This window comes from Meleagris gallopavo, chromosome 1, assembly GCF_905368555.1.
Source record: "Meleagris gallopavo chromosome 1, MGAL_WU_HG_1.1, whole genome shotgun sequence".
NCBI lineage: Eukaryota > Metazoa > Chordata > Aves > Galliformes > Phasianidae > Meleagris > Meleagris gallopavo.
The window spans coordinates 88,853,977-88,870,537 of NC_139404.1; the positions used below are offsets into that span (position 1 = coordinate 88,853,977).

A 16,561-nucleotide genomic window follows, 5' to 3' on the forward strand; every position below is an offset into this window, starting at 1 on the left:
GGAGGTAGCTTTTATGGTTATACTGTGGTATACACAGGAGTTTACTGAGAAGAAGAATTTAAATGTTTAGAATGTTTGTAATTCTAGACAGCCTTATTTTTAATAAATACTGATAACTTTTTCAACAGTATTGAAAGGATCATAGCATCCTCTGTTTTCAGGTCAGTGTACATATTCAGATGTGAAATAATGAAAAACATTCATGGGGTAGTGAATCAGGTTGCATCTGTAGTGTACAAAAACATTACTGGTGCAGTTATGGAGGACATGAAAGACATATTGGTCCCATGTCACTTAGAAATAAGTGAATAAAGGCACTTCATTTTATGGAATACTTATTTTGTAAGTTATGCATTTCGTATACTTTCCTTTTTCTTCTCTTGCTTTAATAATAAAATGTCTTTTAGAGCTATTCATGCAAGTTCTGAGTTTTACTTATGAAGAACAGGTTCAAGATACTACATACCAAACTGTTTGGCAGCTGAGAAAAATAGTGGATAGTAGGCAGACCTGAGGTTGTTGTGAAGCAGTGTTATGTGCATGTGGAAAGTGCGTGTGGTTTGGAAAGTTGAGAAGTTCTGAACTTTGATCCACAGACCCTGGCAGGTTATACTGGGTTACCATAGGTGAGCAGTACAGCTGTTGTCTTCTCAGCTGTAAAATATAATTGCTTTGTCTATGGGTGCGTAGTCATTAATATTAGTATCTCTGCTGAAAATGGTGTATGATAGAAAGAACTAAGAATTAAAGCTGGAGTAAGGCATTTTCTCTTTACTTTCTCCTACGTTTTCCTACTTTTGTCAGGAATGTAGTTTTTAAGATCTAATTTCTTCCATATTTCTGGATGCTGAGTGTTTCCTTTTGATCTTTTCTTTAGACTGGCAAATAAGCAGGACAGAGAAGGAGCTCTGTCAGAAGCAGATGTAATTGAGACCTTATCTCTGGAAAAGCTTGTCAATGAACACAAATGTCTGTGTCAGATTGTAAGTATATTTTAAGATGCTTCATTTTCTTGTGCATGCATGCTTGTAAGGAGGTAGAGAATTATGTCATTTAGCATAACACTGAAATGAGAAGCCTGCAGTCCCAGGAACAAGAATAACCTTTATGAAAACCCTGAAGAAATTTACACCAGTTCTATTATATTAGTTTTTCTCAGAGAAACAAGGTTAATCCTCACAGAAACAAGATATTTCCGCCATACATCTTCTCCTTGTTTAGATTCTGCTAGAGTGTAATTCATTCAAGTATAAGAGGTTAAAAATCGTGGGTACTGCAAGCTATAGGGCATTAGTGTCATGCTTGTACTGAACTCTGCAGCCCACATAATGCTTGCAAGGAGACAGGGGATTATGCCATATAGCATAAAAATGAAACAAGAAGCCTGCAATCCCAGCAAAGATACAGTATGTACATTTGTACTTTTTTTTTTTCAAGCAAATCTACTGTTCACCTTGACACTTGGCTTCTGAATTTGTTGAAGAAATCGCTACAAAGGTTGTCAAAGTGTACTTATTGGTCCACCTTGAAACCATATAAAAATAATGAATTAGTGATGTGGATATTCAGCAAGTTTAGTATTCCACCTTTTTAAAAAGAAGTAGAAAGTGAAATTTGCTTATGTTGACATTCAGGAAGGACCACTGTTCAGTTGTAATGTTTGTCTCCTTTCTGTCCACAGCTAAAACCTCAGATAGTCTGAGTTATCATCTGTGAAACTGTAGGAGTAAAGTAAATTAAGTAAAGTAATATCTTCTAATTCCCAGCCCAGTAGACACAGTAAGGTCTAGTTAATATCTGTCCTAAAATAATTACATTTTAGATGTAGTAGTCATGGTCATTTTTTAAACAACAAATCTTCTAATTTAAGTATTTGTGAGTTTTAAGTGTATGATCTTTTTGTAATTGCCACATAAATGTTTTAAGAATATTACAAATTGTATAGAAACTATTAAACAACATTGGAAGATGATTTTGAATATACATTCCATCTGATACGTGGGTCTTAAAGTTAAAAGGATTTTTAATTCTGTAGGAAGAGTTAAAATATTCATTGAGTAGCACAGATATAATGTTATTTTGTAGGAAGCTGTATTATAGCACAGCCACAGCTAGATTCATAGTGTCTTGACCCTTTGAAGGCTTTTCTTCATTCAGCAGACATTGCACTGAGTATACAGCAGCAGTCATAAATACAAAAAGATCACAGTATTGTTCTTGAGGGATTTCTGTGGTAATATTATTTTCTTACAAAGCATTAACAATAGAAAAAACTTAAGAGATTCTAATGCATATTTCCAGTACTTTAGATTTACTTAATTTCTCATTCTCTGTTTTTATCTTGAAACTAGACTGTACTCTGAGTCATTTCAGCTGAAAGCAGCTGTGAGAATCTTGCAAGCTTCTTTATGAAGTATGAATCATAGAATCATAGAATGGTCTGGGTTGAAAAGAACCATAATAATCATCTACTTTCAACCCCCAAGAAAAGGTTTTCACTAGGATCATTAAAGATAAACCTGGTCCCAAGCTCTTTCAGTATGATCATTCATGGGATGAATTTAAATATGGGATTATGAAACAAAAAAAGATTTAATAAATAATATTATTAAAATGAGGCAGGAATAATTTTTTTCTTATTCAATCAGTTTTCTTTTGTTTTTTTTATATTTCTCTGCAAAAAATATTAAAGCAATTTGAGTCATTTGTCTAGCAGTCATACAGTGTCAGTCAAAATGACCATCCTCTTTTTTTTAATATTTCTGTGTTTTCTGTATCTCTAAATTTTTATATTTTATACTTGAACTACTACAAAAGTAACCTTTGTGTGAGCCTAAACGAAAACAGGCTGGTCTATTAGCTTAGTTTCTCAGAGATGTGCTTACAAATCTCCCTGTTAAGGTTTTTCTAGAGAATGCTGTGGTGTTCTGTAGTAAATAACAATCATATTTGAACCTTAGAATTGAGCCACATCTCGTTTGTTCCAATTAGAGCCAGTTATAGTTGTCTTCCTGATAACAAACACAGACAAAAAATTATTCTTTTCCTATTTGGAATTTTCTCCTTTTTTGAGGACTGTTATCATAACTCCTTGATGCCTTTTCATTTCAAGGAGAAGCCCGCTCCTGTCCTTTCAACATGTTCTTACCAGATGTTCTTAATAATCAGTATTTTTAAAATTATTTTTCTGTTCCTCTTAATTCCTTCAACCACTCTTACCTCAAGTGTTGTATCGAGTATTCTAAAAAAGTTTAGCAAAATTTTGCACCTATTTTTCCAATAGGTTTGCCTACTTGTGTCTGTTTGTTTATGAGAATATCATAACAACAGTTTTATTTCAGCCAAAATGGATGTTTTACTTCACTCCTCTCCTGATCTGAGAAACTGAAGAGGTTTGAGTTTTTCTGACAAATTCAGATAGAATTTTATTAATCTCCTAAATGCTTGTGAATAACTTGAACATTTATTTCACGAACTGAAGCTTAACTGATTTCCTTGGATACCTTTTTTTTTTTTTCCCTATTTTACTTGATAAATATAATTTAGGCTATTATAATGCACCAGCAAGATAGAAAATAGATATTTGAGTTTGATAAAATGCTTATATTCCTATGGAGATGCATAGATTGTCTGTTGAAATAGGAATATAAATAGATGTGTAAATAAATAATGGATACGTATGTAACTGGTGTATGCGTATGTTTATTTGGAGATTGACATGCAAACATTTTTCTGTGCAGCAGGTAGTATTGCTGAAGTGGGACTGGAAATACAGGAATTTGGTAGATCTGATGTGATTTCTATCTTAGCAAAAAAATACACCTACATTTTACACAGTAACTAAATGCGGATTTATTTCTCATACTTCTTAATGTTTTCCAAGCTTAAGATCAACAGTATTTGTTTGGCTGGGCCCATGTATTTGGTGAAGTAATCTGAACTGCAAATAATTAAATGATTTCCCCCCCTTTTTTTTTCCTGCTTATATTTACAGGAACCTTGCTCAGCTGTCATGGGCTATGGGAAAAAAATTGATAAATCAATTAAAAAGGGTTTATATTGGCTTCTGCATATCATAGCAAAAGATTTTGATGCCTTAAATGAGCGCATCCAAAGAGATACTACAGAACAAAAAGCATATGAGGAACAAAAGAAACAAGAAAGAGCTGAGCGAGTGAGAAGGATACGAGAAGAAAGGTATTTTTTCTTTTATTTCTCCTACCTTCTTTACCTCCCTCTCTAGGATATTTGATTAATTCTTGTTCATAGAGCTTATGTGATGGATTTAAGGTTTCAAGCTAAGGCTTACATATTAGAAGTAAGGACCTGAATGCCAAACCTTTTCTTTGAGACCAACAAGTTTTTGCCTGTTTCAGTCCCTTTTTTCATGCTGGAGTGAGAATTGCAAAGCTGTTTGTGGAATAAATTTGGTCTTGCTGATAGAACTTAACAGGATGCTAACAATAAATATATATATATAATCATTTAATCTTAATAAATCTTCAGGTGTGTCCTAAAATAACCTTTTTAACTAACTTAATGACACTTTTTAACCCATATGTGAATATCAAAGATTAAACTTTACTTGATGCTATGCCTAATAAACTTTAGGATATCCAGCCCACAAGGCACGGAGGGGACTTAAGATGATTTAGGGAAGTAGGAACTCATGATCTGACAAACCTGATCTATCTGTAGGTGTCCTTGTTCATTGCAGGGAAGTTGGACTGGATGACCTTCAAAGATCCCTTCCAACTCGAATGATCTGAGCATTTATTACTTTCCTTCCAAGGCCTTTTGCAGTTGTCAGCAGCCTACCGGGTTCCTATTAGAGACTGTTGTGAATCATTTTACTGGGGCATTATTATAAAATGCTCTAAGTGCCCGTTTTCTCTCTGTCTGCCCTAAAAATATAGAGACATGCAAGTCTGAGTTATTGTGAGAAGTAACTGTGAAGCTTCTGTGAAGTCTCTTGATTTGTGCCCTTACTGATTTGGTTTGATTTTTCTCAACTTTTCTGACTCTCACTGAAACAAATAATTTTCCCTAACTGTTTCTATATGTACTGAGTAGTTTGTCAGCTGTTCTCCTTTCCATATGTTAAGAGAATCTAGAACAATGAGAAACAAAATGTGTTAAATACACGACTGACTTTGTGCTCATTCTTGGGAAATATTAACCATTTACTTCCTGTTCAGAAATGTCACTTCTCACTTGTGATTTTCCTCTTAAAGAAATCCAAACCACTTTTTTTGGATTAATTTGGGTGAGCAATGGCTAGGTCTGTAGCCTGATGTGGCTCTGGGCAGCCTGATCTAGTGGTTGGTGACCCTGCACACAGCAGAGCGGTTGAAACTAGATGATCATTGTGGTCCTTTTCAACCCAGGCCATTCTATGATTCTATGATTCTGTGAAATACAGATGTTTTAGATAGTCTGCTTTCTCCTCAGCATGTCAGTTTTCTTAATAGTTGAATACCATGAAATAATAGTTGTGGAAGATTAACAATGCTGATATTTCATCATACTGCTGAACCATCAAAATCTTTGTTTCAGAATATTCTGTCACATGTCTGATCCTTAGAAACTGCAGGCTTTCTGAAGTGCAACTTGAGCATTATGGCACGTAACAACATGTGTTTTTACCAGTGCTATAACATGTTCTTATGTTCTACTGATGTTAGCCTATGACTATGATTTTTGTAGAATGTATTTCAAAATAGAGAAAGATGCTGTAAAAATCAGCTGGCATATCCTGGAGGATGAATTAGATGACCTAATAACTGTTCTCTATTTTGTAAAATTTATGACCTGGCTACTTCATAATTCTTTGTTCATCTTTCTCCTATACCCACAAAACACACTATAACAACAAAATAATATCAACTAAAAAGGGAAAGAGAAGAAGGAAGAAGTGTACATGATGAGGAGGATCCTGAGCCGGGGAATTCTGAAAACCCTTTCCAGCCTATAGCTGCAGTAATCTCTGAGGTATGAGAATATGTGGAAATCTGGATCATTTTAGACCTTCTAACAAATGTCTGAGAGGTAATAAGAAAAAGGGTTTCTTTGAAAGAATTACTCTAAGTCTGTACACGCAGCACTTTTTTTTTTAATCTTGGCAGTCTTGTTTTCTGTGCAACTAATCAATGCTTTCATGTTAAGAAAACCCCCTAGTATTAGTTTAAAGGGGACAAAAATTGAAGACACAGTAAAATAATCACACTGTAAACATTTGATTGAAAATATTTCCTGATTAAACTATTGGACATTCAGGACTGGAAAATATTCCAAGTCTGCCGTTTTCTTGTAAAGTGTTTTAGTGTTGTAGTTACTTAGACAAAATCTCCCTGCCTACTTCAACTTCTTAGATTTCTCAGCATAATCTGTTGTTTTCTATTGAAAATTAAGATAATGGAAAAAAATTTGCTTAGGACTACTGTTCTTGTATATATATGTCATATGTAAGTGGATATCAATATGTAAACCTGTAAATAATTTCTTTTGCTGTAAGTCCCTTGTCTTTTTTTTCTACTTGTGCCACTCCGGGTAGCGTAATGGAGATGTTACCTTCTTCACTTATTGTCTGAAAACAGTTTGTATGCTATATCTGAGACATAAAAAAAAAAAAAAAAAAAAAAAAAAGTAGTGAATTAGTTTTCAGCATTAGAAGTTATAAAAACAAATTAAAGTATTATCATTATTATTATTATTAGAACGAAAAACAAATTGAGAAGGAAAAGAAGCGGCAAAGGTTGGAGACTGAAAAGGCAATTGTTGTCTCAACATCCCAAACAGAACAAGAGCAAGTGGATGCTCAGCAATTAACAATTAACGGTAGTCAAAAAACAAATGGTACCAGACTAGAAACATGCAATTCTACTACTGCACAACAATTGCAGCGTGAAGAAAATGAGCAGCAAACCTCAGAAAGCCTTGACTCAGGTAACTCTGCTTCCTTCTAATGTTATTTTTCACACATTTCTTCCCTATGTCTGCATTACTTTTCAAGACACTACATGTTAATTGAATCTATTGAAAGCACACCATTCAGTTATTGAACTGAAAAATCTACTTATAAAAAGTGTCTATTTGCTAGTTTGACTGTTTTTATTACTAGACGGAATGGCCTCAAGTTGTGCCAGGGGAAATTCAGGTTGGACGTTAGGAAATCCTTCTTCTCAGAGTGATCAGGCACTGGAACAAGCTGCCCAGGGAGGTGGTGGAGTCACCGTCCCTGGAGGTGTTCAAGAAATGTTTAAATGTTGTACTGAGGGACATGGTTTAGTGGGAAATATTGGTGGTATGTGGATAGTTAAACTGGATAATCTTGGAGGTCTTTTCCAACCTTGGTGATTCTATGATTCTGTGATTACAGCTGAAACTGAGTCCTTTATTATCATAATCTAATATGTGATCCAGTTGCCATCGCTACCAAGCTAAGATGAATTTGTTTATTAAAATGTAGAGTTTGCCTATATTTTATGCTCACAGTAACAAAGTATGCTGTGTACATTGTACACTTCACAAATTTTTGTTGTATTGTGCAAATCTAGACTGAAAATGCTCATGCGTCTACACCAGTAATCATATTAAAAGATGATTTAACATGTTCTCTGAATATAACCATATGGTATGTAATTATTTATTCTTTTAATTATTTCTGTTCCATATAGATAACAGTAAGAAGAAAAATAAAAAAACAAAATTAAAAAGAGGCCACAGAGTGGAACCCATTAATGGAGATGATGCAGTTCCCCCAAATCCTACACCACCATCAACTCTTCCACCAGGTAAATGTACTAATAAGCAATAACTGATGTCTCAATCTCTGGTTTTTAAACTTTTAAAATATTTATCTGTCAATGATGAAACTGAGATATATTGCCAAAACTTCTCCTTTAAGAAATTCTGATGTAGTTTCCCACTTCACAATCTGAAGTTTTAGCAGTACTGATTTCATTCATACCATGGGGAGAAGTTGTTATTTTCACATGCACAAGAAAGGAGTCAGACTAATATCAGTGGGTAATCAAAATATCAGTATTTTTAAGGGTAGATTGATTTATTTTAAAATTATCTAAATGGAATTCGTCAAATATATAATACGTTTCTTTTCCATTCCTAAATGCTTTGAATTCTCCAAAAAGAGACTGGTGTCCATATATTTTCTCAGAATCAAGTACAGATGTATTTTGACACTCTTTGTTTTTCTTTAGTTGGATGGGGAACTCCTAAACTTAATAGACTTCGAAAACTCGAGCCTCTTGGTGAAACACGTCATACTGGTAATTTAATATATTTCGGGTTTTGAACTTTCTTAAAGCATTCTCCACTGTTCGTTCGCTTCTACAGTCATCTCATTCTTCATTTTTTTTTAATTTTCAAGGTCAGTTTTCTTTGACCAAAAGCTAACTCTATAATTTAATTGAAAGCATCTTTTTGATTTTTCAAGTCTCATATCTTTTTTCCCTTTTTTTTTTTTAACCAAAAATGTAAGTTCCCTCAGATCCCCTTGCAAAATTTAATATTGTATGGGATGTTAAAAGCTAGTTGTTATTTGTTCAAACAGCATGAACCTAAATATTATAAAAATGCGTATTACAGACAGTAATAGGATAGTTACTTTAAGTGTGCAAACACATATTGCATTCAGGATCTAAGTGGGCAAACCATACATTCTCAGTTCTAGATGAAAAAGTCTTCATTTTTCTTATGGTTTTTATTTTTCAGTTTTTCAAAAAACAAGTGAATATGAAGATATTCGGAGTAGTATAAGAGGAGGATAAGCATACTAAAGCAATGGACACATTTGATCAAAGAAAACATTAATTCAGGAGTTTATAGAGAAAAGAGATCAGATTTAATCCTTGAATTAATCGTTTCAAGCCATGGTTAAGGTCACGTAGTACAGCACCATATGGACATACCTGCTGAAATTCTGAAGCAACAGAATGTACAGCTTCTCTGCCAAAGGATAACCAACACACAAATAATCAAAAGTTGCCTAAAGAAGAATTAAAATCTCTGAGACTACATATTTATTTTCCAAAGGAACGTACATAAAATGTAGTCTGTAGTCTGCATTTCAGAAAATTGTAATCATAAAGCCATCTTTCTGCTTTTTATTTTTTTTTTTTAAAGGAATGTAGAGAAAAGAAGGCAAGAAAGAAAATCCAGATGGAGAGGTAGGGAGGGGTGATAATTCTGGGTTTTTTTTATTTTTGTTTTTAACTCAACCTGTGCCTAAAGGAGGTATCACATTTTGTAGGAAGAGCATGGGTGGACAAGGAAGAAAAAAAAGTTAAGCTAGTTTCTCTACTCACAGGTGTGTAAGATCAGTGACCTGAGATCTGTGCTTCTTTAGTTTATCTGTAAAATAGAAATAATAATGAAAGTATTTTGAATAAAAGTATTTTGGAATCTAAAGATTCATATACAAATACACATATTCAAATACACATTGATAGGGGAACAATCTAATGACCAGAGGTAACCACTGAGGTCAGAAGAAACTTAGAACGCTCAGCACTTTGCAGATTAAAAACATTGCCTGTGCTTCTGCCAGACATTAGTTTTGTCAGAAATTTCGTTAATAACACCAACAGCATAGAGCAGTAAAATGTATTTGTTGAGCTATTTCAGCATTTTTTTTTTTTTTGTCACACAAATTATTTCCAACATGGTAAAAGCTAAAATTTATTTCCAACAACCTGCCAGTATGGACTCTGAATGGATACTCTTTTAATGAACACTGAAAAAATCTTCACTTTCTCTTTAATTGGATGTTAAAGGAAAAAAAAAAAAAGCCTGTCATTAGTCTTTCTCTTTCTTCAACTTTTTTGAACATTGCCATTTTACTCTCTGAATAAAAATTTCATCCTAAAGGCCATTTTAATACTGGACTTCACACCTATAAATACTATTACCTTTTCAGCAACTGCTTTCTCCTGCTCAGCTCACTATTTATTAAGTGACCATCCCCATCACATAGTGAACTAATGTTATCTCTGGTCCTTCTTTTGCTGTTAACCTATTTTTTAAAGCCCTCTTTGTTGTTCCTCACAGAACATTGGCCACACAATTTTCTCTCTAAAATGGATAACAACAATTTGCCCAACCTCACTTCCAGTGGCAATATACCTTCTTTTTCCACCTACACTCTATAAGAATCTCCTTGCTTAGACAAGCCAGCCTTCTTTCCTGCCTACATGACTTCCAACATATTGTAATTGCTTGTTCCTGTGCTCTTAAGAATTGATACTTAAAAAGTGTCCAGCATTGATGGACACCAAGGCCTTCAAATAGTTTACTAGGGGACATTGCCAAGTAGTTCACTGAGCAGCCTGAACCCTGCTCTCCCCATATCCAGGATTGAAGTTTTAGTGACAATTTTCCTACTTTCATAAAAGATTTTAGATTCAATACTTCATGGTCACTATGGCCAAGATGACCATCATTTGCCACTTCACCCATGAGACACTCTCTGTTTGCAAGCAACTGAACTAGGAGAGGACTTTGCTGAATTGGCTCCCTTAGAACTGGTACCACGAAGTTATCAAGATATTTTAGGAATCTCCTGTACCTGTTTATGTCAGCTGTGTGGTATTCTCAGTTAACATCTAGCAAGTTGAAGTCACTCTTAAGGACGAGGGTGGATGACCTAGAGGTATCTCTTAGTTCCTTGAAGAACAATTCTTCAACATCATCATCCTGGCTGGGTGGCCTATAACAGAATTCCACACTGACAGTTGCTTTATTTGCTTCAACCTTCATCCTTATCCAATCCATCCCGTCCCTCACACAGAACCATCTCCTGCCTCATCTGCCGTCCTTGTCCCTGCTGAAGAGCCCAGAACTGTCCATTGTGATACAATGATCAAAGAACTCTTCCCACTATGTTCCACATCTGTTGATTATGTTGTAGTTCTGGGATTGAGCCAAAGCTCCTAGCTTGATTTCATGATAATTGATGGCAAGTGGCCTGAAGAACATAATTTGTGATGAAGGCTTATAGGTTTTTGGTGTGTGTGTTTTTTTTTTTTTTTTATTTCCTTCAGCTGAGACTTTGGTAAGGCTTTATTTCTTTGAGATTTTAAGTATTTAAGTTAAAGACTGCATTTAAAAGTTCAGTGAGCTCTGTTTCTGCAGAGATTATTTTCAGGAGTACTCTCAAAGTCCATGTCCAAGAGTGTATATAACTGAATCATTTGATAGCTCTTCAATATAAGTCAAGAAACCAATCCTCTTACGCTTCAAAACAAGTTTTTATACTGTTTGTTTCTGCTAGTCAATGAAAAGACACAGGAATAGATGTTTCCCAGAATTCGGGTATAAACTAGCGTAAGGTTTATGACTTCAGGATAGCAGTTATTTCTCTGCTTCTGTATTATTACTATTTTTTTTTAAGTGAGGCAGAGATGTAGAATCATAGATTCACTCGGATTGGAAAAGACCTTAAAGATCATTGAGTACAACCAAACCATACTACTGTAACTAACAACCCTCCGCTACATCATGTCCCTGAACACCACATCCAAACAGTTTTTAAATACATCCAGAGATGGTGATTCAACCACCTCCCTGGGGATCCTATTCCAGTGCTTAACAACCCTTGCTGTAAAGAAGTTTTTTCCTGATAACCCAACCTAAACTTACCCTGATGCAACTTGAGGCCATTTCCCCTCGTCCTGTCACCAGTGAGAAGAGACCAACCCCCCTCTCTCTGTAAGCACCTTTCAGATATTGGAAGAGAGCAATAAGGTCTCCTCTCAGCCTCCTTTTCCCCAGACTAAACAGCTCCAGTTCCCTCAGTTGCTCCTCATAGGGCACATTCTCCAAGCCCTTCACAAGCCTTGTTGCCTTTCTTTGGACCTGCTCCAGCACCTCATTGTCCTTTCTGTACTGTTTGGTGCCCCAAACTGAACACAGTTGTAGTACAGGTATTGCTGCAGAAATACACAGAACTAGCGTAGTATGAGGTGAAAACAACAATGCAAATGTCTGTTTTTAATGCTAGGTATTATCAGAGATGTAAATCCATCTTAATAATTCAATGTGCAAACTGAAAAGTGTGTGAGTTATTGGGCTATGTAGGACATAGATTGTGTCATTTTGTGTCATTCTTAGCAGAGAACGTTGTGCTGGATGTTTAGGCAAAGTTAACAAGCAGTATAGTAAACTATTTCAATCTTTAATTATACTGTTACTTTCACTAAGGACTGCAATTTTTCCTGTCATTGTAATGATTCTAGCACAACATTTGGTAGTATCTGTTTATTGCCACTGGAGAATACATTTGCAGGAATGATGAACCTGTCTTACATATAATAGGAGCTAAAATTGTCTGCCAGTCCTGAAGTTGTCTGCCAGACCTCAAAGAGCTGACAGTAATAAAACATCCATTGTGCAGGTTTTCATCTACCCTGCAATCATTTTTAGCAGTTTGGTTGCTTTTCATATACTGATGGAACACTGAATTAGCTCCATTAAAGTCAAGGGATTCCAAGAGTACAGAAGTTTTATCATTTTGCTTATGCAATGATAGCTAAAAGCTTGATCCTGCAGACATGTATATGTATTCTTAGAGCAATGCAATACAACTTGTTTTTGTTAGCTTTAGCTTGGAAATGCAGTTTTAATTCAAGTTATTCCATGTTTAGAACAAGTGTAATACAGCTTTTATTGGAGAACTATGCTCTGTTAAAGTTGAATTTTGTGTTTGGTGGCATGTTGTTAAATCTTTGCTGGGGAGGAAATTGCCCATATAACTGAAGCTGAGATTTGAATCATTCAAAAAGCTACTTAGTTTTTCTTGTTTTATACCTGCCTCCTCTTACCATCTTTTGTTTTTTCGTTTGTGAAACATTTTGTATGTACCACTCTGCATGATTTGTGTCTTGTTTCTTTTTTCTTTTATATCACTAGCAAATATTTAAGGACGATGCTTATTCTCTTCTGGTGTACTTAATAGCTTTGAATGTACTTAATAGTCTTGAATGATTTTCCTCCTTTAAATTCCTTTATTGGCAACATGCAATGTTACACCTATATCTAAAAATTCATAATATAGTTCTTCTAGAAAATTGGTATGCTTTTCAAGATAGATGCCATGCATAAATGGAAATAAAATTTTGGATGCTGTTTAGTGTTACTGTCACTTAAAACTTGATTGCAACGACTGCAATGAATACACTAAAATTCAAATTTTTATTCTTAATTTTCTCTGTTGCCACTTCTATACTTTGCATGTTTCATGCTCTATATTTAGGATCATAGAATCATAGAATGGCCTGGGTTGAAAAGAACCACAATGATCATTTAGTTTCAACCCCCCTGCTATGTGCAGGGTCACCAACCACCAGACCAGGCTGCCCAGAGCCACATCCAGCCTGGCCTTGAATGCCTCCAGGGATGGGGCATCCACAACCTCCTTGGGCAACCTATTCCAGTGTGCCACCACCTTCTGAGTGAAAAACTTCCTCCTAATACCTACCCTAAACCTCCCCTGTCACAGCTTAAAACCATTCCCCTTTGTCATATCATTATCCACCCTTGTAAACAGCTGTTTACAGGATGTTTGTAGATTACTTCTGGACATGATCTTCCAAGTGCTGATGCATGTTTAACAAAATGTAATTAAATGGTTTTTTGGACATTACACCAGCAGCTGTTAGCACTATGCCTGAAAGTTGCTTTGTAGGAATTAGCTCTAAACATGTCAGCTATCTAGCTTTCAGTATGGAAACAACATTTGGCCTTATTTAAACAGTTTATTAAGCAAAGGAGATAATAAACATCCATTTAATGTGTTTTTCTTCTCTGGCATTTTTTATACAGATTTCTATGGAAAACCTCTACCGCCATTGACTGTACACCAAAGACCAAACAGTGATACCCATGATGTCATTGCTTAACTGGATCCCAGATAACAATGAAAAAACATGGTCAAGAAATTGTTTTGTAAAATGGGTTTTGTCCATGAAGGAAAATTTTAAAAATGACAGTCTGTGAGCTTCTTGCAAAGTAAAAATTTGGTAATTATTAAACATGGAGTTTATTCTATTCTACTTTGTCATTTACTTTTCACATCACCAGCACTTCAGGGTGAAGAAAGCATGAAAGCAAGGAAGATCTGTGTTTTCATGGAAGCTCCTATGAACACAGTACGGAATACATTTTGGGTTTACTTGTGAAAATGCATAGCTATAAACCCGAAGAAAAATACCTTCAAGATGATAAAATACTGGATTGTATGTTTTCTTTGAAACCTTTCACCAGGTGCTGCGCAGTGGTTGATATTTTTACAGCTAATAAATGGTTCTAATGCATTTTTTTATGTATGTTAGGGTGAATATAGGCAGGTTATGCAACAAATATCAAATATATTTTTCTAACTTTTTATAAAATTATCTGAAAATATATGTGGATTTTCCTACCTACTACCAATGAAACAATACCCAGAAAGCATTAGAAAGCTGATACCTAAATACATGCAAGTAAAATGTATTTGACTTAACATTTTTCTTACAGTAGCAATACCTCTTATTAGGGATTACATTACCTTTATTGCTTATTTCTGGCAACCTGAAGGGAGGTAGGTAGAAAGGGAAGTTTAATATAAATACATTTTTTACAAAATTATGCTATTCGAATCGCCTGATTTTTTTCTTATGCATTGTTTTAGTTTTGTTAACTGAGTTGGGTGTAGGTAATAAGTTCAGTTTGAAAAATAGAGCTGAATACTGTATTGTCTGTTACAACATATAATAAAATTGCACATTGTGAAAGTTTTGCACTAATTCAGTTATCAGTCCTGATGAAAAACTGAATCATCCAATATGCATTTAAGCTCCAGCACTTTTTAATCTCATTAACAGTAAAATGCCATCTTGAAAATAAAAGAATCTCCAGAATTTTAAGAAGTTCTATAATGTCCCTGTGCAGTATTTTAATTTTACAAATACAAGGGATATGTAAAACAGGTTAGAAATGGTTATGTTACATGATTACTGACATGCCCTATATGCTGTCTTTCCTCTTACTTTGGAGGCAACCATTGGTATATTTTATAAAAGCAATATATAGCCATGCCACTTGGTTACAAGGATGGAACCCTTATTCAGAGTCTTTTTAAGAAGTGCTCTTTGCTGATTTTCCATTCTGCTCTCAGTTTTCCATAAAGTGATATTATTTAATGATTTGAATAGAAATTACATTGATGTGATGCATTCAGCACTGACACTGGAAGTCTTTGCCACATGTCAGTAAGTTACACAAATAAATATACCATATTGAAATGACACGATTAATTTTTAAGAGTATGTTTGAGTGGAAAAAAGAATCAGTCTTAAAAATATTAAGTTTGAATTGGGTAGAGAGGAGTATTCCAGGCTTGCAAATTTGGCATACAGACAAAACAATTTGTATGTGACTGTCAGCATGAGAATACTTTTCTTATATTCTAATAGTGTAATTTGGGAGACTTAGTCATTTTCACTTTAAACAACCTTGATACTTAGTGGAGGAAGGATTGAATATTTTTTTATAGGTACAATCCCATCTTACCCATTTCTTACTCTGTTACCACTTCATTATTTTGGCTTCATTATTTTGACTCTGTTTTTGCTTTTTTTTTTTTTTTTTACAGTTTTAGTTTCTAGAAATGCATTACCCTTTTATATTAACACTAATAAAAAATAAATTAATTGAGGTCTTTATTAAAAAAATAAAGCTAAATACTGCTGTGGAAACAAAATTTGAGAAACTGAAAGGTAAGATGTTGTTACTTATGTGTGAAATGTGTGCTGGGCGTGTTATGCGTGTGGACATGTATATTAGTTTTGTTTCTGATTTTAAAATAATCTGTACCAATAAATGACCAAAGTACTAAAAATGTTTCATACCGTTTTGTTTATGAAAATGTATTGACCACAATAGCTTTTTCTTTTTTCTTTTACTTTAATTTTTTATTTGCTCAAGATTGCATTTATATACATACTAAAACAAATGTATAACATCAACATTTCCCACGTAATCATAATTTTTATTTTTGAGGCAAAAATAGTCAAAAATATTTTATGTCTACAAGCCTCATTTGCACTGCTAGTATATAAAGCTCTAAATTTTAAAAGCAAATGTAGTTTGGAGATGTTTATCCTAGGATAGAACAACTCCCCCCTTCAGATAAACTATTTCCTTACCCAGGATTGCTCTGGCAACTGCTCTGTGGTAACAAGGCCTGCACTTTTTACAAAACTTAGGGAAATAGGCCATGGAAAGGTTGATGATCTGTCTATATGCCTCACTGAATATGAATTTAACATAACTTCAAGTTATTTTCCTCTTGGGCTAGTGGAATGACGTCGGTTGAGGGAAGTGCAGAGAACTGTAAGGTGTGCTTCCCTCACCTCACAACTTCCTCCTTCATCCTGGACTCTCCACACAAAGTCTTCCTCAGGCACATAAATAGCACAGTACAAATTACACTCAAGGATTCTAAGGCAGGTATTGAGCATGGTACTGATCACACTTAATGCCTCACTAAGACAAGCTTGTGATT

The 16,561-nt window shown here is 34.6% G+C and overlaps 1 protein-coding gene across 7 annotated transcripts in view; it reads left to right on the forward strand.

Moving 5' to 3' along the window:
- The window catches only part of ARL13B (ARF like GTPase 13B), a 48,299-nt gene extending 32,404 nt beyond the window's left edge, over positions 1 to 15,895 (forward strand). For all 7 annotated transcript variants that reach the window (XM_085239911.1, XM_085239920.1, XM_085239925.1 and 4 more), the window contains 7 exons: positions 878 to 983; positions 3,995 to 4,197; positions 5,895 to 5,991; positions 6,717 to 6,945; positions 7,677 to 7,793; positions 8,220 to 8,288; positions 13,840 to 15,895. In XM_085239911.1, the coding sequence (XP_085096037.1) occupies positions 878 to 983; positions 3,995 to 4,197; positions 5,895 to 5,991; positions 6,717 to 6,945; positions 7,677 to 7,793; positions 8,220 to 8,288; positions 13,840 to 13,916 (898 nt within the window). In that variant the 3' untranslated portion in view covers positions 13,917 to 15,895. The remainder of the gene's footprint in view (positions 1 to 877; positions 984 to 3,994; positions 4,198 to 5,894; positions 5,992 to 6,716; positions 6,946 to 7,676; positions 7,794 to 8,219; positions 8,289 to 13,839) is intronic.
- Positions 15,896 to 16,561: the final 666 nt, after the last annotated feature.